Source organism: Chrysoperla carnea, chromosome X (genome assembly GCF_905475395.1).
Source record: "Chrysoperla carnea chromosome X, inChrCarn1.1, whole genome shotgun sequence".
NCBI classification, from domain to species: domain Eukaryota; kingdom Metazoa; phylum Arthropoda; class Insecta; order Neuroptera; family Chrysopidae; genus Chrysoperla; species Chrysoperla carnea.
Genome location: NC_058342.1, coordinates 1,463,808 through 1,491,639, shown reverse-complemented (window position 1 = coordinate 1,491,639; position 27,832 = coordinate 1,463,808). Strand labels below are relative to the sequence as shown.

The 27,832-nt window shown below is 31.0% G+C and overlaps 1 protein-coding gene across 1 annotated transcript in view; it reads left to right on the top strand.

Annotated features, from left to right (window-relative positions):
* Positions 1–27,139, top strand: part of LOC123302301 (multiple inositol polyphosphate phosphatase 1-like) — a 131,887-nt gene extending 104,748 nt beyond the window's left edge. Inside the window, exons 7-8 of the mRNA XM_044885172.1 lie at positions 18,682–19,029; positions 26,882–27,139. Of these exons, the coding sequence (XP_044741107.1) occupies positions 18,682–19,029; positions 26,882–27,023 (490 nt within the window). The 3' untranslated portion in view covers positions 27,024–27,139. The remainder of the gene's footprint in view (positions 1–18,681; positions 19,030–26,881) is intronic.
* The last annotated feature ends 693 nt before the right edge of the window (positions 27,140–27,832 follow it).

The window sequence follows — 27,832 nt, the reverse complement described above, 5'->3', positions numbered from 1 at the left end:
AGTATATGAAAGTGATAGATCAAAATTTAAAGATGAATTTATTAATTGATGAATTGAAATTATTAATTCTATAGCGTATTCAAGACCTAATCAAAATATATCTGCGGATAAAATTTCCGAATTCAATGAAAATTTGGGTGAAATAATAAATATTATAGTGTCTTATGGGTTTGTGCAAACGAGGAACCTTGAAACTTCAGGATTCCACAAAAATGATGAAATTTTACAAATTGCTGCTCATTGTGAAAATAATAAGTTCAACGTTTATGTCACTCCAACGAAGGGAATAAATCCGGAAGCTTCACAACACACTGGGTTAAAAAATGTCAACGGATAACTTTACTTGCGCCACGATAAACTGTCAACAGTCTTCTTAAAAGATGCTTTGCATGCATTTCAACAATTTTAAATCTTCCTCAGAAACCCTGTCTACTGGTTGCACCGATAATGCACCTTTTGATACTTCTCATTTGATACGAACTATTCTAAAATTCAACATGGTTAAAAATTTTAAAAATATTGCAATATTATAATGAAAGAACTGGCGAGGGAGAATTTAAGTTGGAAACTCTAGATAAAAATCTTTTAACAGAGGAATCAAATGGAGATTTCCATGAAGATTCATACGATGTGCACGTATTAAAATCACTGGCGTCGTCTTGTGTTGATAGCGAGGATATTTTTCATAGTGCGAAGTCTTTTGCTGACTCTATTAACGACATAATCGACTTACAAAAGATACACACTGTATTACCTTCCTCAAAACCGCTGAATTTAAAAGATGGTATGCTGCGATGAATAGCCAAAGAAGGATTCACCTATGAATATAAAAAAAATCGATGAAGAGGGTGTAGAAGGCCTTATCCGCTTATTAACTTTCCTCAAAAATGATAAGCCGCAAGTTACTAAAAATAATAACTGCGCAAGTTCTTAAATTTTTTTAAATAAAAAATATGTTTGATTAATTGCAATGCTGAATAATATTATGTGCAATGATAAATTAATAAGAATTATATCGTTTCATTTTAATGTATTTATGTGTTAGAATTAATTAATAAAGAATATATTAATTATAATTTCAATCTCGAAATTAACAAAAAAAAAAGATTTATTTAATTAATATAATTACAAAATTTATTTGTTTGGTAGACTCGATCCTCTAAGTATTAAAATACACTCGTAAACTCCACTACGTCGATCTTTGTACGTTTCTATGTATCCTACCGGCTGCGCCAATTATAATTTTGATCTCAAAATTAAAAGAAATAAAGAAAAGATTTATTTAATATACTTACATAAAAGTTATAAATATTTTACTAAGTACAATAATTAATAATATAACTTAATTATCGCTAGTTCAATACATTGAGCGTTCATATAGCCGAACTTGAGTATGAAAAATACGTTATGTCTTAGGTGGTTCTGACTTATATACTAATCCTTATGTTAAGAATATTCTAAAATAAATGCGTTTGATGATGTGTTCAAAGGTGAGTCATCGTATATTTATGTGTAATTTAAAGGACTTTGTTATTGTGTTTAAAGTGGGTCATTGTATGTTTACCAAATAAATTTTTAAATAGGTTTATATAGGGTCTTGTATACCAGAATACATAACTCTTCCCTCCTTAAGATGGAGCTTTAAACGTGAAAGTTTTAACCGAAGGTTTAAGCTCCACAAATCCTGGGGTTGTGGGTGGAATTTCGATTATTTTAGAATTATTTTTAAAATTACAATATTTAAGAGAAAAGATTAAAATGCCCGAAAGTAAAAGAATTATAAAAACAGTTAGATTAATAGAAATATGAGAGTAATGTTGATATTTAATAAGTTCCAATTCGTTGATATTTGACACATTTTTTAAATTTAATGTTTCCAGAGTAGAGTCGTTTAATAGTTGAGTAATTTGCAAGTCGTCATAGATGATTTGCTGCAGTTTGAATGTTGGGATACTTGTTGATAAAGTTCCATAAATGATTCCATTGATGATTACCATACATTTGTCGTAATGAATGTAAAGTTTTCCGATGAAGTTCGTAATGTTTTTACCGCAAGTAGTGTTAATGTTGATTGATTCGTGAACATAAGCTATAATGTGATTGGTTTCTATTTCTTCAATAAAGTTTGTTTTTAGCGTATGATGCATTGAGCAGGTTCATGTAAAATGCATTGAGCAGGTTCATTTTGAAGTATTTTTATTTCGCAGGTATGGAGTTGTTTTGTAACTGTAATTGCTTACACAGGTAGATTTGTTCTATCTATCTGCAAGGTTTATTAACAAATGCGTATTGCTTTTTGTTTAACAGGAGGTAATGGGATTTTGGATTGCCGATGGTTTTATGAATCGTAGGTAGGGGTCTGAGTCTATAAGTGATATACGTGTTATTATCCAATTGGGCAATTTGAACAACAAAGATTTGGTTTTTATCATTAAAGTAGGCTTTGAGTTCTAATTTTTCGTAAATTTGTTCGTCATTGTAATTTTGAATTAGTGAAAGTAGACTTTGTTTTACGAGTATTAATTCTTTCATATTTAATATGTGTTTTGAAAGAATACCGAGTTGCGCTAGTTGAATTGATTGAACGATATTGTCTACATGACCGGTTAACGTTACGATTTGCGATTGTAATGAAAAATAAACTTGAGTTGCAAAAAGTTGATGTTCAACATCGTTGTAAGTTTTAATTAATTTAGATATTGTTTGTAAATGTGTTTGTTCTGTATTAATAAATTTTGTGATGTTTGAAAGGCGTTCAATCATTTGTGAATTTAACTGGTGTTGGCCATTAATAGAATTTTTTATTAAAAGTGAATTGTCTTGCAAGTTTCGTATTTTTTCGTTTATTTTTAATGCATCGTTATTGTCCATGTTTCCGGTAATCTTTTTACATTTCCTAATCCGTCTATTAGCCCTCGTTTTTGTCTATAGTTTGTTTTAAGGAAACTTATTTTATCTAATAGTGCATGAATTGAATTATGTAAATGCTTAGGGTTATAAAAGAATATAGTATTAACTTCTAATTTATTAAGAGTAGGTTGTAATTTTAAGGCTGTATTTTATAAGTTACTGATGAAGTAAATTATTTTTGAAGTCTGTTATTTTGTGATTAATAATTATTGTTTAGTCTGTGATTAATGAGTAATTAAAAATATAGACATTATTCTTTTTGACAATCAATTATAAACTAAAATGAATGTTCTTTTTGTATGGCGGTAGTCACATTATGTCAGTTTAATTTTGTCAGTGTCGAATGTAAAAAGATTGAAAGGTATGCACTTATATTTTGAGTTTAATTTAATTTAATTTATATACAATATTATTTTTATTTTAGTTTTATTTTATTTCATTTTTTATTTAATTTAGTATTATTTTATTTAATTTTAATATATATACAATATTATTCACTCTTTCACTCTTACTTTTGCAAATACTGTCAGCATTTATATTTTCATTGTATGAGTACGAAGGTAAATTGCCACGTGCATTATCAACAAATAATTCAAATTATTCGTAATATTTTCTTCAAATTATTCAAGAAATTACCACGCCTCAACAGTTACTAATATTAATAATGTGAATAAGATTATTATAGTGGGTTGTCATCAGAGTCTTGCCTAAGTTTAGGGCTAGGAGTCCTTGTGTGTGTGTTAGATCGTGAAACTCGATTTGCTGCCTCGTCGCCGTCGCGAATCTGTAAGGAAGTTTTTCTAACGTTGGTTTTTGATTTGTGGTATTTCTTATTTTTATTTGTTTTGAAAGTTAAATGGTTATCGGTTTTTGCTTTCATTTTGTTGTAGGCAGGTAGTAGTTTATGATTTCTTTAGTTTTCTTTTACAAAGGTGTCTTGTCCTTCTGTTAAGGTTGGTGGGTCATTCAAGTTTTCTTTTTTTCTTTAAATTGAATCTAATAGTTTTTGGTTTAATTAGGTGATTATATTTTTCATGATTTTGGTTTCTTTAAGTCTTTGAGAGTTATAGTCGTTTATTGTGTTAATTGTTTTTGGTTCTATAATACCGTTTTCTTTTACGCCACGTATTTTTTCGAAAGGAGTCAATTTTGTACTGGAGTGAATAGAATTATGGTAAGTTAAAGTGTCTAATAAGAATTGCTCGTTTAATTTGAGGATTCTAAGTATTTCAAGGATAGTTGAATGAACTCTTTCGACTGGGGAGTTTCCTGAAGAGTTTCGTGCATAGGTCTTGTGATCAGTAATCTGGTAGATGTTCAGAAATTCTCGGAATTGAGTATTGTCTAATTCTAATGGGGTATACCATGTCTGGATAAGAATTGCCTTAGTCCTTTTAGAATTTCTATTTCATTTTTGGCGGGAAGTGGGATGACTTCTAGGAACTTAGAGAATTTGTCGATTAGGGCTAAGAAATATCGTTTGTAAGGACATAATTAACCAATGTGTAGAATTTCAAATGGTTTCGTAGCTTGCTCAATGTATGTCAAGTTAGCATAGCAACTTTTCCCAATTAAATTGGAAAACGGTTATTAATTAGCAGCTATTTAACCGTAAATTAACCGTGGAAAAACAAATTTGCCGCTCTTTGCATAACGGAGATATTTAATGCTTTGCTAACTAGACAGTCAACTTAGCAAAACAATATTTTACCTTAAGTTCAAATTAATTTTTAATGGGGTCATAATTAGCCGCTTTTTAACCGTAAATTAACCGTGGAAAAATAAATTTTCCCGCTCTATCCATAACGGAGAAAAGTGGTGCTTTGCTAACTTTAAAGTCGATTTAGCAAAGCAACTTTTCCCAATGAAATATAAAATAGACTCAAAATTATCCGCTATTTAACCGTAAATTAACCGCGGAAAAAAAATTTTTATGCTCTTTTCTTTTTATGGAGAAAAGTGATGTTTTGCTAACTTGACAGTCAATAACGGAGAAAAGTGATACAGCACCGGATTAACAAATATACAAAAATTGAGTGATTGCCATAATTTATAAAGATAATTTTGATGGCTACACATTGTTTTGGATCACATAAATCTGCGTTAATCTAATCTCATCTAATTTTTACAAGTTAACTCATCGCTGAATCAATCGCGGAAATAAATAAAAAATTTAACCGTTTTTTAGGGGACACAAACACTAAATTTCTTCGAAATTACTACAATTAACAGGAATTGTAAAACACTGTATAGTTTATTTATGAACAAAAAAATTAACCGTTTGTGTTTATAGCACACAAACACTAAATTTCTTGGAAATAATATATTGTGTAGTTGTTATTTTACAGTTGTATATTTTTAAGCTTTGCTATGGGAAGTTTAGTGATTTACAAAATTAATTTAACATAGATTAGGTTACGTGATCAGTTTAACCCGTGCTGCCATCTGGATATAAAAAAAGCTTCACTCAAAAGTTTGAGGTATTTTTTCATCCAGATATCAGGACGGCCTAAACTAACGTTTTATCATAAAAAAGTATAACCTACATTTATTATTTTTAGTCGGGTTACATAGGAAAAGTGGGGAAACAGCACCAATTTTAATGAAACTTTTTTTAACGTGTTTATAGGACCTCATTGACTATTTAACCTAGCAAATCATTTAACCTAGCCATGGACCCTATATCAGCCAATAGTCTTCAAGTGGCATATGGCCCGAGAAGGGGAGGAAAATATAGTATTAATTTTCTGAATCCGCTTATTTTGGCTTCTAATTGTCATTTAGGAGGTATTTTGGGTCTCTGAATACGAATCTGATGTCAGTTTATACGAATTCTGTTACGTGTTCCAAAAATTGTACCATTTTTTATCCAAAATTTCACTTTTTGGCACAAAAAATTCAAACATAATTATTTAACGTCCAAACTTTGTGATTCACGGAATTCTCATTCTCATTTGTGATTCACGGTTACACGGATTCTGCTCATCTTCCGGAATTCGTGCCATTAAATACGGTTAAATAGCGGCTAATTATGAGCCTATTTTCAATTTAATCGGGAAAAGTTGCTTTGCTAAGTTGACTGTCAAGTTAGCAAAGCATCACTTTCCTCCGTTATGGAAGTACAAAGGCAGGTGGTCTTTTCTGATTTTGTTGAGGTTTATAGAATGGGTTTTGATTCTTACGCATGGGAGAATTTGATTGTTGAGGTCTAAAATTGTTATTGTAATTATTTTGGGGATTTAGTGGTCTTTGATATGAATTTTGAGGGTTATAGTTAGACTTTTGTTGCATGGATTTCGTGTTTTGAATAGGTTTTCGACTTTGTTCTGAATTGTAATTCGATTGTCTATTATTCATCCAAAATCTATTAAGGCTGAATTGTTGAATGCTTAATTTGTTTAGCTCTAACATTATATGCTTATTTTGGATCTAAGCCTGCTGTGAAGGATTTGAGTACAATCATTGTTTTTAGGTCTGTTTGTCCTGCTATGTAATCGATGGATTTTGTTTGGTCTGTAGAATTTAGTAAGGCCGTCTGTAAATCAGATACTTCTGCAAAATATAATTCTAATGTTTTACCTCCTTGGGGTATCGTATTAAGTCTATGTAGAATGGTTTCTACTGTTCTTCGGTCTGAAAATTGTGTTTTTAGATGAGTTTCGATTAATGTCCAATTCGTTGGATCACCAATGGAAACGAATATGTCATTGGCTTTGCCTTTTCTTTTATTTCTCATTTGAGCAGTTATGAACTCTACATGAGTTTCATCTGTACCAGCGGTAATGATGATTCTACGTGAATTTCGTAAGAATCGATTGAAAATTCCGGGACAACCGTCAAAAGTTTGGAGATTTTTAAGTAAGGTAGTGACCGTTGTAGCCATTATCGTGTTATTATTAAAACTATTTAAATTATTATTACTTGAACTTGGTTGATTCAAATTTAATTTTTCAATTTTATTTAAAATTTCTTTTAGAGTTGACTACTTCAATGTTATATGTCTTTGAATTTTCTTAGAAGTAGTACTCGCTAAGTCCACAAAATCATTAACTGAATCTGTGTCATCGATGCTTGTCTTTCAACAAGTGTTTGGATGATTAAAAAGGGTTTGATCCAATTTTGGACATAAGGAGATTGAAAGCAATAAACAAAAGTAATGTTACTTATAGTTGGATTATAAACAATTTTCACATGATCTTTTAACAATTTAGTTTTCGATCGGTGATCCAGAAATAATTGAAATTTCCACTATCTTCGATATTCGTTCGAAGTGTTTAACGACGAACCACAATGCTGCTTACTTCTTCGATTAAATTTATTGTTTGAAATTATAATAAATTTATTTGTTTTTTAGGTTCGATCCACTAAGTATTAAAATACACTCGTAAACTTCATTACGTCGATTTTTTTACGTTTCTACGTAACTTAACGATGGACGCGATAGTGCTGAATTTTCGACACTATCCTACCGGCTGCGCCAATCATAATTTCGATCTCCAAATTAAAAAAAAAAAAGATTTATTTAATTAATATAATTACATACAAGTTATAAATATTTTACTAAGTACAATAATTAATAATATTACTTAAAAACCTTATCGTATTTTATTTTCCACTACAGTGTAACATTTTCTTTTATTTGTGGTCAAAATATCTTATTAACGAAACGAAACGTTTCATTATATGTTTCATAATGCCACCGTTTCATTGATACGACCATATTCCATTGATTTTGAAAATACTTACTCCCCCGTATAGTAAATTTTTAACTAAATTATGTGAAGTTGTTTCTTTATGATTAATCAACATACATATTTTTGCCATTAATATATAAGTTTCGCCATTTTGCGTCGTCATGCTGACCCTCGTTTCTTCCTCGAGTTTTTTTTTATAACTATTGATGGTACGTTTTTTTTTTAATCGTAAAAGAAATGTTTTTGCTTCCTCTAACATGGCCTCTTCACAGATATCTGGTTGGGAGGCATGAGGCCCGTAGTTTTTATCAGGTCTACCAAAAACTTTTCTTTTCTTGAGGCATCTGGGAGCCGAGCTTGCTTGTCTTTTCATAGCTTTATTGACCCTTCTTATATATACTTTACTAAATGTTTTACCAATGATCGTGCATTTAGGTGAAGATGGGCCTAAATGTCAACTCGGTCCACTTGTATGCGATAGAGCAGCGTTAACGCTACGCATTTCATATCCACCTCGAAAAAAGGAAGCTGACGTGTTGCAGTATAGACGTGTAATTTATTGTTCTGTTAAAACAGACTTTAATTTTGATATTAATAAAAATTTTAGTACTGTTCTTTGTGATCTGCCCCCACAATTAATGCCAAAACAGCTTTCTGATTTAGAGACAACTATTATAGGTATTGTAAATAATATTATGAAAGTAGGTATAAGTCTACAAGAAGTTGAATCTATATATGAAATAAAACTAAAAAATCCAAACAAATTTCATCGTATTTTTGTACAATTAACTACTCTTAAAAGAAAACATGAGATAATCAATGCAAGATCAAAGTTCAGAGGGACCGACATCTATATTCGAGAAGATTTTACAAGGAATATCATAATGCAAAGAAAAGAGTTACTACCTCTGCTTAATTCTGAACGTAGTAAAGGCATAAGAGCAGTACTTCGATATAATAAATTAATTACTCCCGAAAAAGTTTTTCTCTACGATTTGGTGGAAAAAAGAATTAAATCATTTCCGAACCGTCGGTCAACTGTCGAAACTTCAAGAGCGACTAAGAGTTCCGGTTCTAATTCCTCGGAATCTGAAATTGAGCACAAATCTTCAACAAGCAAAACACCTTCATCCAAAAAACGAAAGAAAATTATAAGAAGAAACCGGGTGAATTCAATTCGAGACTTTTTCCATGACAAACCACTTGAAGCATATCAGAAACACGAATCATCTGAACAACTTTTGTCATCTCAGTCAGACTCAAAAAACTCCAAGCGCAATATAATCTCAACAAATTCGACAAACGCAAACTAACTATTCGATTTTGGAATGCAGAAGGTCTACGAAATGTTTTTGATGAAGGCATTGAATTAGATTCGGTGGACATATGGTGTATTTGTGAAACTTGGGCAGTAAGTGAAGAGATTATCTTACCTGAAGCGTTTTCGAAATACAAAATAATTTATTCGGGTGCAGTAAAACAAAAAAGTAAAGGTCGTGCAAGTGGTGGCTTGGCGATTCTGTTAAAGGAATTGTTTTGTTTTGTTATTCTCGATAAAACGGAATGGTGGTTAATTTTGAAGATCTCTCTTACTAAATTTGAATTTGTTTTATGTATTGTATATTTTAAGCCGTCTTCTGATCTCTCTCATGTTTTAAATTTGTTTCAAACATCGATTGATAATATTTGCAGTACGTCTCCTGAGCTACCATTTTTCATTGGAGGAGATTTTAATTGCAGGCTGGGAAATCTGAACCAAACTTCTTCAGAAATTTGCTCTGGTACTGAACTCCAATCTGAAAGGAAGTCATTGGATGATTTTTGCCTCCCAAGAGGTCGAGAATTAACGCATTTTATGGAAGAAAACGGTTATCTGTTGCTCAACGGTAGAACTATGAGTGACAACCCTGCACAATATACCTTTTGTGGAGCAATGGGTAAAAGTACCATTGATTTAGTTTGGTGTAATATCAACTGCTTATGGCTTGTTAAAGATTTAAAAGTCATTAAAAACGTTTTTTTATCGGATCATTTTCCAATTGAATTAACTTTAAGCCATAATATGAAGGGCTCCGAAAAATCTAATACGCAATCGAAAAGTGTAAAAGTTTTGAAGTGGGACAATGACAAATGTAAAGATTACTCTGAACAAATGTTTTTGTGCTCAAATATCTGTGGTGACTGGGACAGTGCTTCGTGCAATGATTTATACTCAAATCTAATAAGCACCATAAAAAGTGTTAGTGACAATCTGGAAATGACTCATAATATAAAAAATAAAATGACTCTATCTAATCGGCGAAAAACGTGGTATGACTGGGAATGTAAAAGTATGAAAAAAATGGTTAAAAGCAAGCTTAAAGTGTGTGAACATAATAACTTTTCATTAGAAACAGTTAATGAATATACCACTGCGAAATGCAATTACAGGAAACTTCTAAAGGGGAAAAAGAAAAAATACTATGAATCTGTAGCGGAGCAAATTTCAAATGTTAAAGACACTAGGACATTCTGGAAAATCATAAGTCAATTTAGGAATAGTCGGTCGTCTGTTAACCATGTTTCTTTGTTAGAATGGGAAAATTTTTTCTCATCTTTAGTGGGAAACTTTTGCCAACCCCTTGAATGCACATTTATTGGTGTTTTGCATCCCTTTCTGGATGTGGATATCTCTTTTGATGAAATTGCGGTTTGCCTAAGAAAATGCAAGGATAAAAAAGCATCTGGTTTTGACGGTATACCATACGAATTTTTAAAACATTTACCTGACAACTGGATATTATACCTAAACATGTTTTTTAACCGAATTCTTACATTTGAGAAAGTGCCATCGGACTGGTCGAAAATCATGATAACAATGTTGCATAAAAAAGGAGATCGAAAAAATCCCGAGAATTACCGTGGTATTGCTCTATGTAATACTACGCTGAAGCTGTTCACTAGTATTATTCTTAATCGCCTGACGACATTTGCTGACAGCTGCAACATTTTAATAGAGGGTCAGTCAGGTTTTAGGAAGGGGCGAAGCTGTGTAGATAACATATTCACCCTCAGCACTGTAATACACTTACACCTCCGGTTACCCGGTAGGCGTATCTATGCAGTATTTGTGGACTTCAAACGTGCATTTGACTCCTTGAACCATTTTTTGCTTTGGAATAAATTATATATGTGTGGCATCAGTGCGAAAATCATCCGTATACTAAAAAGTCTCTACGATAACGCTACATTTAAAATAAAAATAGATGGAAACACGAGCAAAGAATTCAACGTAACAGAAGGCGTTTTACAGGGAGAATCATTAAGCCCGTTGCTTTTTTCATTGTTTATTAACGATATTGAGGACTATTTTCGAACAAATGGTGTTACGGGTGTCAATATTGATGGAACACATGATCTTTTGATGTTAATGTACGCGGATGATTTGGTTATTTTGGGAGATACCTATGCTGATATTAATAAAAAGCTAGAACTATTACATCAGTATTCCCAAATTAACCAACTAATAGTGAATCTGCAGAAAACAAAAATAGTTATCTTTCGCAGAGGGGGGAAGCTTAAACGGCATGATTTATTCAAGTTCGGAAGCAACTCTATTGATGTAGTACCCAGTTACGTGTATCTAGGCATCCCCTTTTCTTCCTCCTCGCTGTTTTATGAAACTGCCAAAAGCTCTGTACAGCGGGCTAAATTCGCAATTAGTAGCACAATGTCGACTTTGGCACAATCTGAATGTGTTTCTTGGGAAGCTAGGCTACAGTTATATGATGCAATTGTAGTTAATTCTCTATTATACGCGTCGCCTGTTTGGTCTATACGGTATTTTGAAGAAATCGAGCGAGTGCAAGTAAGCTTCTTTAAGCAACTCCTACAGCTGCCAAGAAATACCCCAGGGTATTTCATACGATTAGAATGTGGATTACAGCACACATCCGTAAAAGCTGTCTATCTGGCTTTGGTGTGGTGGCAGAGACTGCAAAGAATGGATCCGCATAGATTGCCTAAACTATGTTTCAATCGCCTCATGAGTCTGACATCTCAGCCTGATCAAGTTGCTAAGTACAATTGGGCATTACAAATTAAAATCTTTTTGATAAATATTGGCTGTGAAAATTTATTTGTTTTGGAAAACATCAGGAAAAGCGATATTAATGCCATTGTAGACACGTACTCCAACTTGATGCTTCAAGAGGACATAAACAGAGCTAAGTATTCTGGTTTTAGCCCTCTTTATCAAAACTTACAGCTTAGTAGGAAACCACAACCTTACCTGCTGTTACAATGTTCAATTTCATTTGGTAGAGTTTTGGCTCAGCTTCGCTCATCTTCCAAATATTATATTCGTGTAGTGATTCGGGGAGTTGTCTACGTGATAGATCCGACTGCTGATTGCACGTTATGTAATTTAAAGCAACACGAGGATCTTCTACATCTACTACTCATATGTCCCGCATACAATGTCATTCGCAATGCTTTTTTCAGGAAAATCGATTTCATACCAAGTGGTATTAACTTGGAGAGTATTGTAAAACTTTTTTCAATAATGGATATGTGTACATTAAAAAGATTTTTCTATTTTATCAAGACTATTATGTGTACCAGATCCTTTATTCTTAATGAGTAATTTAAATTATAACAGTCTTTGCTTAAAAAATGGTCAAATTTTTAGTATTAATTTTCTCTTTTTCTTTTTTTGTAAGTGTGTTTTTTATTTTTTTTTTCTCTTCTTTTGGCTGAATTTTGTATTTTGTCATTTATGAATTCTTATTTTCAGTTTTTTCATTTTTTATCGTTTATTTTTTGTAAAATAACTTATCTGGATTCTATTTATTTTAATGATCACTTATTGTACTAATCTTATTTGTAATGATGCGTAAAGCTTATTTGTAATATTTTTTGTTTTTTTTTTTTGATAAATCACGAACTCTTTTGTACAAGTTTTATAAACTTAAACAAAATAAATAAATAATAATAAAATAATAATAATAGTACTGTTCTTTGTGAAAATTGAACTGAAAACAAGTTTTGAGTTCTGTAATAGTGAATACTACTCCTAAAACAGTTTATATAGTGTATTTCTCCGAATAAATTAACAATTTAATATACGAGGCTATGCTTAACTGGTGATGACGTGAAAATTTGTATGGAACTTACATTTAAATTTAAAAACTAAACAAAAAGTTAAATTATTTAAAAAAATGTATGCGTCAGTCCAAAACTAACAGCGTCAAAAGTGAAACTTTTTATGTAATTCAAAAACTGTCAATGAGTGTACAAAAAAATACATTGCAGCAAAATTAATTACTACGGAAGTTTCACTCGTACGTACTATTATTTACATATACATAAAACTATATACATATACGTACAAGTGAAACTTCCGTAGTAATTAATTTTGCTGCAATGTATTTTTTTGTACACTCATTGACAGTTTTTGAATTACATAAAAAGTTTCACCTTTGACGCTGTTAGTTTTGGACTGACGCATACATTTTTTGTATCTTCATTGACAATAACTGAGAAAAAGTTTCACTTCAATAAAAACAATATTAAAAAATTTTTAATATGAAATATGAAATAATTTAATAGACATATACATATATATATTACATATACATAAACATTCTACATTAAGAAAAGAACTATATAAGTATAAAAGATAGTAGATACAAACATTTACAATTTATTGTAAAAACATTTAATAAATAAAGATCGACATATAAGATTTAAATGTAAGTAGGTTTGAACTATCCTTGTTTAATAAATATATGTACAGTTATCAAGTCCCACGGCCTCTCTCACTCTGCTGGAGTAAATGGTAATAAGAAAGAGACAACAAGGAGTTTAACAGTTTGTTAGCTTGTTAGCTGTACGAGTTAACACTCATGACAAAACGCTAGTGTCCCATAAAAAGTTTCACTTCAAAAAAAGGGGCTGAAGTTTACCTATTTCAAGCGCCTTAATCATTATTAATTAAAAATAATTGTGTTTTAATTAAGGACCATAGTTTTTTTAAAAACAGTACTAAAGTATATTATGGAAAGTTTTTTTAAGAACAAAATAACAAAAATTTAACAAAACAGCAAAAACATTATTATAAAATAATATATAGCTGTTTGCATAGTATTAAAAATTGTGTACATTAATCAACCAGTCCGTGGCGCTATTGATAAAGGCATCAGTCAATCTGATATACATTACATTTACATACGAGAGTTTGAAGCTAGATACCGCCTGCAAAAATTTAGAGGTCTGCTAATTTAAAATAATATAACCCATAAAATATTTAATACACGACATAAAAGTTCTTATAATTAAACAACTATAAGAATAATTAAACAACTTTATGGTTAAAATAAAATAATTAAAATCAGTAACTTAGAATATGAAATAGACGCTCTAATCAGCAAAATGGAAACATTCAAATACAAAATAATGTCGGAGCTAAAAGAAATATAAGAGAAAAATAAATATATAAGAGAAAAGAATGAGAAATTAGAAAATTTGCTAGCGGAACAAAATAGAACAATTGTTAAAATGCAAGTGGAATTGAATAAAAATAAAATAGTCACTATTGGCCATGATAAGCAGAATAAAAATGAAACGACACTGGAAGAAGAAGTTATTACTCTTTTCCAAGGCCAATTGAATGTAAATATTAACACAACAGATATTGATGAAGTTTTTCGATTAGAAAAAGATCCAAAAGCTCCTATCAAAGTAAAGTTTATGAGTTTTAAGACGAAGAAAGATATCTGTAAAAATCGCAGAATGCTGAAAGGAAAAAAAACTTTTATTAACAACAATCTACTACGAGAAATAAGAATGGAGATAAGAACTAGGAAGAGAAAGATCTAAACTGAAAGAGCAATGAAATGTAAAGAAGAAAAGAAATAAAACAGATCATCAATCTCCTGAAGAAGGAGATGGTCAAACTTACAGAATTCAACCTGAATACAAGAAAAGCAGAAAAGGGCGAAGTATTTCAAAACTTTTTCTACGCTATTAGTAAAAAAAATTAAGCAATAAAACAAATTATCCCTATGTAGCTAATAAGTATAAATTAGTTTTTTGGAATATAGAAGCACTTTTTTCTGAATTAAAAAATTATGATATTATTGTATAACTAAGTTATTTTAAAAAATTTGATGTTTTAGGTTTGATTGAAACTTGGTTATCAAAAGATAAACCGTAAGAAATTGAAGGATTTAACAGTATTGTAAATGTGAGAAAAGGTTATTCAATCGAGGTAGAAATCCTGGGGGAATTGCAATATTTTATAAAAATAGTTTAGAAGGTACAGAAATTTTAAGCGATTTGAATAACGTTTTTTTTGGTAAAAATAAGTTTTAAGGACAGTGTAATAACAGTTGTTGTAAAAAAAAATTTGTAAAGGCAAGAAACGAGAAGCGTAGGAAGCCCAAATCAATGAGCTAATAAATTCTATGGAATACAACAGTAAATGTCTTTGGTCTTACATAAAAGGAGATACCAAAATTTCAAAAGGACATAGCCTGGTCACCACACAAGAATGGTTGCAACAATACGAATCAGTGTACAAAAATCAAATAATATGTCCCGATTCAGAGGATATCAAGTGTATGCCGAGAAAAATAAAAAAACTAGACTGGGCATTTAAAGAAGAAGAATTACGTTAAAATATTGAACATTGAAAGGTATCTTCAACAAAATTAGTGAACTAAAATATTTCCCTGAACAGTGGTCAACAGGAATATGCAATACATATAAGGAGAAAGGGGATAAGAAAAATGTAAACAACTACAGAGGTTTAACTCTACTAATATTGGGAAAATTTATACTAAAATGATATGAGTTATGAGTATTATTTATTGCAAGTTAAAATGCTTATTTTCGGTTGAAAAGGAACAACGATAGACAAGCAGTGTTATATTATAACATTATCTTTGTTTACTGTGTATTATATCTGCATTCATAATATTTAAAAAAAATGTGTATAACAAACAAATTTTTTTTATCATTTAAGAGGGGCGATTCTCTTATGTATAAGATTCTATTATACTTGGAGGGAGAAATTGAAGAACGATAGAGAATATTATTGTTCTTTTCTACTTCGTCTTTCAAGCACTAAACCTGAATGAAAGCAAATTTTCCAAATATTCTTCCACCATTTTAATGGGAGGGTATTTTTATCTGCCCTAGGACTATAGAAATGCTTATTCCACTCTACAAGGAAGTGAAAAAATAAAAATTGGGAAAATCAATAGAGTTTTCGAAAAAAAAGAAAGTATTTAGGGCAGGTAGAATACCAATAAGATATCCAAATATAAAATCATTAGAGTAAAGGGTATAAATGCTTGAAGTTCAATTGTATTTAACCATTCTGATCTGGAAATCCGCTTTTCTTTAGAAATTTTTTTTCCACCAATGAATATTTACGAGGGTTCTTACAAAAAGTCGGAGCTAAAAGAAATATAAGAGAAAAATAAATATATAAGAGAAAAGAATGAGAAATTAGAAAATTTGCTAGCGGAACAAAATAGAACAATTGTTAAAATGCAAGTGGAATTGAATAAAAATAAAATAGTCACTATTGGCCATGATAAGCAGAATAAAAATGAAACGACACTTGAAGAAGAAGTTATTACTCTTTTCCAAGGCCAATTGAATGTAAATATTAACACAACAGATATTGATGAAGTTTTTCGATTAGAAAAAGATCCAAAAGCTCCTATCAAAGTAAAGTTTATGAGTTTTAAGACGAAGAAAGATATCTGTAAAAATCGCAGAATGCTGAAAGGACCAAAAATTTTTATTAACAACAATCTACTACGAGAAATAAGAATAAAGATAAGAACTAGGAAGAGAAAGATCTAAACTGAAAGAGCAATTAAATGTAAAGAAGAAAAGAAATAAAACAGATCATCAATCTCCTGAAGAAGGAGATGGTCAAACTTACAGAATTCAACCTGAATACAAGAAAAGCAGAAAAGGGCGAAGTATTTCAAAACTTTTTCTACGCTATTAGTAAAAAAAATTAAGCAATAAAACAAATTATCCCTATGTAGCTAATAAGTATAAATTAGTTTTTTGGAATATAGAAGCACTTTTTTCTGAATTAAAAAATTATGATATTATTGTATAACTAAGTTATTTTAAAAAATTTGATGTTTTAGGTTTGATTGAAACTTGGTTATCAAAAGATAAACCGTAAGAAATTGAAGGATTTAACAGTATTGTAAATGTGAGAAAAGGTTATTCAATCGAGGTAGAAATCCTGGGGGAATTGCAATATTTTATAAAAATAGTTTAGAAGGTACAGAAATTTTAAGCGATTTGAATAACGTTTTTTTTGGTAAAAATAAGTTTTAAGGACAGTGTAATAACAGTTGTTGTAAAAAAAAATTTGTAAAGGCAAGAAACGAGAAGCGTAGGAAGCCCAAATCAATGAGCTAATAAATTCTATGGAATACAACAGTAAATGTCTTTGGTCTTACATAAAAGGAGATACCAAAATTTCAAAAGGACATAGCCTGGTCACCACACAAGAATGGTTGCAACAATACGAATCAGTGTACAAAAATCAAATAATATGTCCCGATTCAGAGGATATCAAGTGTATGCCGAGAAAAATAAAAAAACTAGCCTGGGCATTTAAAGAAGAAGAATTACGTTAAAATATTGAACATTGAAAGGTATCTTCAACAAAATTAGTGAACTAAAATATTTCCCTGAACAGTGGTCAACAGGAATATGCAATACATATAAGGAGAAAGGGGATAAGAAAAATGTAAACAACTACAGAGGTTTAACTCTACTAATATTGGGAAAATTTATACTAAAATGTTATGAGTTATGAATATTATTTATTGCAAGTTAAAATGCTTATTTTCGGTTGAAAAGGAACAACGATAGACAAGCAGTGTTATATTATAACATTATCTTTGTTTACTGTGTATTATATCTGCATTCATAATATTTAAAAAAAATGTGTATAACAAACAAATTTTTTTTATCATTTAAGAGGGGCGATTCTCTTATGTATAAGATTCTATTATACTTGGAGGGAGAAATTGAAGAACGATAGAGAATATTATTGTTCTTTTCTACTTCGTCTTTCAAGCACTAAACCTGAATGAAAGCAAATTTTCCAAATATTCTTCCACCATTTTAATGGGAGGGTATTTTTATCTGCCCTAGGACTATAGAAATGCTTATTCCACTCTACAAGGAAGTGAAAAAATAAAAATTGGGAAAATCAATAGAATTTTCGAAAAAAAAGAAAGTATTTAGGGCAGGTAGAATACCAATAAGATATCCAAATATAAAATCATTAGAGTAAAGGGTATAAATGCTTGAAGTTCAATTGTATTTAACCATTCTGATTTGGAAATCCGCTTTTCTTTAGAAATTTTTTTTCCACCAATGAATATTTACGAGGGTTCTTACAAAAATTGTGAAATCTCACTCCAATTAAAGAGTGTTCAAAATTTGTATAGAACAGCAAATTTTAAAAGATTGAATTTGCATTTTATATCTATGTGTGCATTAAACTGCTCCCAATCAAAAGATATGAAATATGTCGATAAAAAAGATCGCAATGAATTTTTCGCTTACTATCCTACGCTACCGAATTACCAACTGTTTATCTCCCATACAAAATATAGTCCATTATAGTTGTTGAAATACTGTTTTTATTGAAAAAAGTGCGAACAATTTGTAGTAGTTCGCAAATGAGTCATTTGATACCTTTTTATATGAACAAAAGTTTATATGAAGAAAATAGTTTCTAATTTGGTTAAGTACAATCACTTTCAGGGAAGGAAGCGAATTATGAGACGCTGTGTACATGATTTGGAAACACAAAAAATTAAGTAGAGGGGAAACTTACTGTTGCCAAAAATAAGAACTTCAACTTGTTTTATTAAGACAACCCTGTAGTTAACATCCGGAATTGAATAATGAGTAATAAATTAACAAAAGGGCCAAATATAAAGTTATCCAGTACTAAACAAAATTTTTATGAAAAGTCCACTCGTTCTATAGCTCAGTTCCAAATTTGATTTTTTTATATATATAATTTATTTTCCCTATATAGGTGTGCTGTATTTACTGCTGAACAAAACAGATTATTTGAATATCATGAAGATTTATCTTGTTATTATGAGTACGGATATGGTAATCAGAATTCAAAATATGTTGGCTGTCGAATGATAAAATCGATGATTTATTATTTTATGGATATTGCTAGTAGTGAATTAAATGAACCAAAAGCGATATTAATATTTACACATCGTGGTGCTATGGAAGCATTATTTGTAATTTTAAATGCGAAAAAGGATCCATATGTGTTGAGAGGTGATAATTTCGAATATGCAACTAATCGAAAATGGAAAACAAGTGATAATATTCCATTTTCAGCTCATGTAACTGTTACATTTTATTCGTGAGTATATTTATATTCGATTTTAGTATTTCTCAATGTCAATTTGTGTATTTGTTTCCTGATCCATTTTTTACGTGACAACTGCATAAAAGGTCGACAACATAACAGATATACCTAAAGCCCCAGAGGCTAACATGAAAGTTGAGATATTAAGTAAGATTTATCCATATTTAAAGATGCACAATTAAATATGACTATCTATCTGAAACAATCTGACCATCTGTATTAATATTTTGACTCGATATAGTTTTTGGGAAACATTGTTCCTATACTCGTCTAACTCGAAGAGATAAAACAAAAGCGAATTATAAAATTTTTCGAGATCTCGCTTAGTTTTCAAGATATTGATGACTGAAAATTTGCTTATTATTTATACCTCCATAGTATTTGTAAGTCAATTTTTAAGCATTTTAATTGTGTTCCGTTAATTAAATTGGCTAGCTCGAGATGAGTTTGGTTTATTATACCATGTATATATGAAATATACATAGTATATTAAGTTTAGTCCCAAGTTTGTAACGCTTAAAAATAATGATGCTAGGAAAATAATTTTGTCATAGGTGTTCATAAAATCACCTAATTAGTCCATTTACGATTGTACGTCCTTCCGTCCGTCCGTCTGTGGACATCAGCGTACTCAGGACGTAAAAAGTGAGGTCAAGTTCGTAAATGAGCATCAAAGGTCCCATCTTGTAAACCGTTAGAGATAGAACAAAAGTTTAAGTGTAAAAAATGTTCCTTATCAAAAATTAAACAACTTTTGCTTGAAATTTTTTCGTAAACATCACTGTTTACCCGTGAGGACGCCAATAAGGCGTAAATTTTATAATATGTACTATACTTGAATATCAGTTATGTATGTGTCACATGTTTGTATGTGTAATGAAATCAACACTGACTATGCATGGTATTTCAACAATTAACTCAGTCAATCGTTTTTTTCACTTTTTAGCTTACTTTTAAGTTGGAGGCTTGTATTAATTGATGTGTAGAGTATAATTAGTTTGAATATAAAATATTTAAGAAAAATAAAAACACCAGACTGAGTAAAAATAAACTGAAAAGAAAAACACAAGTACAGCAGTTTACAAAGCGACTTTAACAGTCGGGACCCATTAAAATCTACACTGGCTCGAATTTTTACAATATTGGGTTCCGACTGTTAAAGTCGCTATGTAAAATGCTGCACTTGTTTTTTTCTTCACAGTTTAGTTTTACCCAGTCTGGTTTTTTGATTTGTTCAATAATATTTTTTATTTTACTAGTTAGTAAAGATTTTCGAATACCTATTCAACGATACCCCACTTACCATAGTTTGTCGACTTTTATTTTCAGCGTATGTATGTATGATTGGTCTTTGAGGCGCTCTAGAAACCAAACGCGTGAACTTACTTCAATGACTATTACATTAATCGATTGGTCTATTTAATAGCTATTCATTGATGGCCCACTTGATTTAGTTCGCTGACGTTAATTTTTTTCTTTTTAACAATATGACGTTTGGTAGTCGCCATATTGAATTTTCACTACGGTATATCTTCAGTCTTACTCGCAAGGTTAATACAAATCAATTGACGTCAGAATCATCAAAATCGATCCACGCGATTCATACCTTCTTTTTTATATTATGGCGTCTGGTGGTCGCCATATTGATTTTTCGTGACTGCCATAACTTCACTAGCACTCGCAAGGCCAACACGGATCGATGGACATCAGAATTATCAAATTGATCTTTATATCATACGCTTTTCGTCTTTAGTGTGTCACATATATTCAGTAGCACTCGCATGGTTAAGACAAATTGATTGGCTTCAGAATCATCAAAATCTGACGATGCGCTTGCTCTCTAGTGTGCCACATAGAAACATACAAACATTCTTTTTTTCAGAATAGAGCGTCTGGTGGTCGCTATATTAATTTTTCATTACTGCCATATTCACTATAACTCGCAAGGCCAACACAAATCAATTGACATCAGAATCGGATGACACATTTGGTCTCTAGTGTGCCACATAGAAACACACATACCTCCTTTTTCACAATATGACGTCTGGTGGTCGCAAAATTAATTTTTAATTATTGCGATATATTCAGTAGCACTCAAAATGGTAAGACAAATCGATTTACGTAAGAATAATGAAATTTACGTTTGGTATCTACTGTGCCACTAAAGAATAGACATAGACTGATAAACACAGTAGCGATGCTCAGTCGGGTAAAAATAGTTTCAGTATTATTTAAACAAAAATAAAATATGTATATTTTTTCAACATAATGCAGCATCCACCCGCTGGTAGAATGGCAGGTCTGCCTGTACTAGTTTGTCTATTCATTTCCTTGTACGCAATTTTACGTTACTTAAGTAATAATTGTAAGTTCGGGCATTAGTTGCAAATTGGCTGTGTTCTCTAATATTGACTTTGTTTTAATGGTATGGTTTACAGTGTGGTTTTTTACAATATGGTTGATTATGTATTTAATTACATAGCTATTGTGAACTTAATTGCTTAATTTGAACTTCGGTTAGCGTTTCCGGTTGATCTAGTCTATAACAAACACTTTATTATATTGAAAAAATATCAATATATTATTGAGTTTCGTTTTTTATTTGGCCGAATTATCTAAATAAGATTTAATCGTCAAATTTAGCCGCCTTAAAAATTAATAATTTTTATCGTCCATGGTTACATACCGTCGATTCAATTGTCAAATTTTTTCGGTTACGAAACCACAATCCAGCTTTTTTTCACTTTTTAAAACGGATCAACTGATCAGTTTAATTTGATGGGCGTATATTGCTGGAAATCCGCAAAGTAACATACATTACTGTTTATTTAGATAATGCCTTATGTATTCCTTATTTAAGGAGTACACAAAACGTGCCAACTATGAAAAGTACAAAGCACAGTATAGGACTTCCCATACATGCGAAAAGTATGTGCTACACACTTAAAACATGGTGAGACGTTGCGGGACTGCCTAAAATCAAACTTTGCCCTTTATATACGTAAAAACATTTATTATGTTTCGATTAAAATAGATATATGCCAAAATTCGTTTCAAGGAATGTACTTTTTAAAAAAACACATCGACAAAAAGATTTTTTGTGTTTTCACAGACTCAATTTCAAACTCTAAAACTATATTCTAAATAAACAATTAAAAACAAACAATTGACAATTGTTGTAAATTGTTGAAATACCCTGTATAGGAAGTGTTGAATGTCAGTGCTTGTATTCTTTTTTTTTAATTAGAAAGAGCTTAAAACACCACCCCTTTTCGTTTTTAAGTTATTGTGATGATTGACGGACAATCGCAAATGGACTTATTAGGTCCACATTGTCTTGCCTCTATCATGTCGCCAGTGCTGTGAAACGGAGATTGCATATAGTCGAATAAACAGCAGTAACTGGGACATCTGAGTATGGGAACTTTTTGACCGTAGGAAAAAGTATGATCGAGAAAATTAAAGGTAAATAATGATTCAGAAGGTGTATGGAATTAAAAGAGTTGACCAAATTAATAAAATTTTGGAGGTTAGCCCGATTAGTAAACTTTGGACTTTGGGGCTTGGCGCCAATAAGAAATTTTTAACATATGACAGTAAAATCCTATTCCTGGCTCCGGCGTCTTGATTTCTCTATGTGATTCGTTTTGAGGTAACTCACTAAAAAAATTTTTGGCGATTTGGTGCACTTGAAAAATTTTAACACCTGTGGAACTGTAAACTCTTTTACCCAGACCGTGGGAATGATCCAACTGCAATCAACTCCTATCTCTGCCTTGATTTTTCTATATTATCCGACTGTAGTAAACTCTTTTATTTGGCTTGATTTCTACATATTATCTCACTGCAGTAAACTCCTAAACCTTGATTTCTCTATATGATCAGATTACAGTTAATTCCTATACCTGAACGTCATACCGAAGTATAAGCTTATGGGTACGGTGGGGCGAGTGGAATTTGTAATGCATTTTGCATCGAATGCAAAATGCACTCAGTGCCCTTGAATGAGTTTTATCATGCGTATTTGAAGAAGAATCTCATATAGCTTGTGAGAAAAATTTGTGACATCTTATTTTATTAAAAAGAATATTATATGATATCCGGTCCCGTGTATTGAGTTATATTATTTTAAGCCGACATTCGGTGTGCGCGAACATGTCAGAACTAGTTTCATCATGTATATTTACATAACCGTGTCTTATTACATCATATGTATCTGCTGAGGCATGTAATTTTATAAAAATAATAATAATATCATATTACAACATAAGTTTAAAATTGTCGATTAGGCAAATTCTTCACGTTTCTCAAATAAGTCTCCACATAATGCCAAGTTACATCACTGACTGGCTACAAGAATATTAGGTACTATTCATTCTTTAAGTCACTTAAATAAAAGAAATCATTAAATTAATTAATATTAATCATTTTATTAAAAATAATAATATTATTCTATTCTATGAAAACATTCTATAATACATTTTTATAAACATTTTAAAAGCTTTTTTTTAACTTGTAATGTATGTAAGGATGTTACGGTTGATTTTTGGAACTTAATTTTGAAGTAGATATCTTCAACCGATTGAGCTGAAATTTTGCATGCATATTTAGTTTGGATGACAATACATGGTAAGGTTGTGCCGTCCTGATTTTCCCCTCGCTTTCACCATATTTTATATAAATACATTTTTTTATTAAAAATTTTAATAAAAAATACTTTTTCAGGGAAAATCTATTATTGTACTAAAAAGAAGAAAATAATTTTATCTATAAGTCGCTCATACCCGACTATTTGTAAAAGCTTGCGGCGCTTAATATCAAGGATGGATCGAAAAGTAACTAGGCATGTGGAGTGAATGAGGCGTTCCGATTCATTTTTGACGTTTTAAATTTACCGCCTCAAGCTTTTACACATTTTTTTATAAAGAATTCAATACACGTGACCGGATGTGGTATAATTGAAGAATGGAGTTTATTGAAGTCGGATCACTGAAGTCCATCATTTTTTCCACGGGTGTTAAAATTTCTTAATTGGCCAAAACACCCAAAAAATTTTCTAGTGGATTACGCCAAAATGAAAAATGTAAAGACATCAAGCCATTGGAGTATAGGTATAGGATAGGATAGTAAAAATTTTCAACCCTAACTTCTAAAATTTTAGTAATTGGGCCTACCACATAATTCGATATGCCTGCAGCCTCATTAATTACCTTTAATTATCTCGGTCTTTTTTTTCCACGGTCATCAAAAGGGTCTCACACTCAGGTGTCCGAGTTACTATTCACAGCGACTCACAGCGTTGAGTAGTAACTGGTTGCCTAGTTCATACTATTGATTTTCTACTCCCTTCATGCTTATCTCCCTTGTGAGGTCAGTAGTGTCATTCTGAGCAAAAGGGAGTCACGTTTTCGATTACTACAGTCGATTCCTGTAGAAGTAACTGTCTATATGCTCGCTTAAGGTCGCTTGGGTTCACTTACAAGTGATCTTCCCACAAATCTCTTTTAACAGTTCTGCAAATGTGTTGTGATGAAATATTACGTTTACAAATGGAAAAATGCAATCTTTCTAATATGTTAAAGCCAAATGGGTATTTTTTGTATTTTATTGGACTTGCGTAGTAGGTAATGAAATTTTTCGAAATATTCTTTAGTTTGGATCAATTGATGAAAATACCATACTTCAAGTATATAGCGAACTGAAAAACGTAGATTTTTGCGGGGGGAGGGTCTTGGTTACGATAACGAGAAACTCCACAGTTCCATGTTTAAAGCATATCTAAATTGCTTTTATTTATACAGATCAGTGAATGTGTCAGTTAGTCTATTAGTCAACTTCACTTGGAGTTAAAAATGTTATTCTCTAAAATTTGCTGCATTTTCCCGATTTTAATCGATTACAATAACTTCTAGTTATTGTTTTTTTGCAAAAAACGGGAATAAGAGGTAAAAGTTAGAAAAAAACCACATAAATTCGCTGTATGTTATATTTTATTACAGAAGTTGATTGGTTATTGTCTAGTTAACATAGTCCAATTGATTTTCTGATAATGAGATTCATAAGTAATATATTATATATAAATAGTTTTCTCGTGTGGTTAGCAGAAATAATTGATTTGGTTTGTAAGGTTATACAGAGTATTCTCAAAATAGATTCTTAGTAAATTGAGCTAACATGAATATGACCACTTAATCAAAATAATAAATCGAATTATTTTGTATTGGCGTGCGCGATGATTTAAATATTTAGACTGAATAGGATAAAATATTCAGTCTGAAAGGTGGGCCGAAGTAAAAAGTCACAGTAAGTATTAAATAAAATTCTGTTTGTATTCTATAATAATAAATGTAGAAAATATGCTCCTTGTACTTCCTACAAGCATTGCCTCCCTTATATTATTACATTTTTCAAAACTTTGCATTTGTAATTTTTCGATAAGGGGGATTATTATGTCAAATAATTCGAGGCCTAGGAGGCCGCCTACCAGACCTTATAACTACGGTCCAAACATGCCTTATTACTGGTTGTATGTACTGATGCACTATCTTGTGTTACCCATAATCCGCTTTCTATTCACAGCTAACCAGACTCGCACCCTTTGGAGATGTAGTGGAGTCTCAGCAAACGTATGAGTAATTTCGGTGTTCTAGGTATGATAGGTTTGATAGTAAAGAACGTATTATCAAAGCGATCGTTCCTCTTATACGTTTATTGACACCAAAACAGAAAATGAAAGACAGTCGAATGATTAGCCTTTCACAAAATGCAACCAAAGGGTTGTTTAGCCGTAACATTTGTTAAACCATTCACATTTTATACGGTTTCATAAACAGTTTTCTTCTGACAGTTTGGTACATTCTGGTTTTGATACCTCAGTTTGTTGAGACAAATCTCTTATCGATTTTTTTGGACTTATGTAGCAGTATTTTTACATGTTTCGAAAATAACTAATATTCCATTACATGATCCGGATATTTTGCTCTTTTTCTCTAGAGCACATAGTTGTATTGAATGCTTATATTCGTTTTTCTCATTTTTGTGAATACCATTTTCAAATCTAAGTATGAAAACATAACAAAAATCTATGAAACAACTGCTCTATATGAATAAATTTAAAATTTAAAATATCTAGGCTTATAATAAGGGTAAAATGTATCAGTGATCAATGTACAAGTAATCAGTTGTCCATTTTAGAATAAAATAAATAACTGATTAATAAATTTAACACTCAGATAATTATCCATAAGTTTATTCGGCAAGCCAAATACTTGAAAAAAGGCGATTTTAACCCAAATGTACTCTTAAAAAAACCAAACTGGAAAATAACTGAATTCGACAGTTTATATGAAATTCAACAATTAAACCAAAAATGTTTGCTTTCATTATCGTCGTATCAAATTATCTCACTATTCAAGTAATACATTCATCCATTAAGTGGTGGATAGTTTAAAATTTATATATGTATTAATTCTTATTTTGTATACAAATTCGTTATTTTGTACAAGCTAAACACACTAATTAACATCTAAGAGATTATTTGCCATGCTTGGTATCAAAATTAAAATATGCAAGACCGCATTCCATTTTTAATATCAGAATAAAATTAAAATAAAAGGGAAAACAAAAAAACAGTGGCAGAAGTGGGGGGGGGGGATAAGGATTACTATTTTAATAGAAGTACGATGTATTATTATTTTTTCTATTTTCCCGTCTTTAGGCCCATTTAATAGTATACAATACTAGCCATGCCTATTATCTCTTTTCTTATGAGAAAAGTTGTCTCATCACTTAGTGTCATAAACATGAATTTGAGGTAGCATAATATTAAACTGTACTATCTTTTCAGGTGTGATGATAATGGAAAATATGTACAATTTATTTTAAATGAAGAACCATTGGAATTAGATTTTCCAGGATGCGTACAAGGAATATGCCCATGGCAATCAGTCCTCTTGGAGCTCAGACCAGCTCTATTGTTTTGTAAATAAAGTGGCATTACATCGTATAATTATGTTAATTTTGCATCCAAATATGTATACTTAGAATAATAAATTAATTTGCTAAAAAATGTATCATTCTTCCGGTACAGATTTTTGACCTCGAACTGCGCTAATTATTGAATTGTATTCATAATAAAAACTTTCAAAAATCTCCATCAGTGTTTTTTTCTACCATTAATATTTATAATCAATGCCGGCTTTGTAGTAACTTTTAAACGTGTTTTAATTGTATTCTGAAGATTAAAATTCGTTATTTTTTTAAAAAACCTATAAAGGGGTTAAATGTTATTTCTTGTTTTTATAATTACTGATTTTTGACTTGAAATTTTCGTGTAATAATTATTTACATACAAAATCTATATTAATAAGATAGAACTGTTTGCTTATTTGTATTTTGAAACCGGCGAGCCCAATTCGATGATATTTACAAAGGAAGAGGCTTAAAGAATAAAGAAATTGTTTGTTACGTAAACACAAATTTTGAATTGCAGAGGGCAAAGTATGTTTATTGTATATTTTTTACATTTATTTTAACTTAATTAGCCATTAGGTTAGGTTAGGTTAGAGTGACTGTCCTGGGGTAGGACACACTCACACCATAGGATCCGTTGTGATACCGAAACCATTTGGAGCTGTTTAAGAACAGCAGGAGAGCTTTGACGTCGACGGACTCCAGGTCGGGGAGGTCGTCAAAGAGAGGCTGAAAGTAAGTCCATCTCCTTATGACAAGAGCTGGGCAGTCACAGAGAAGATGAGACATTTTCTTATTCTGCTCACCACTGTGACAGCTCCTGCAG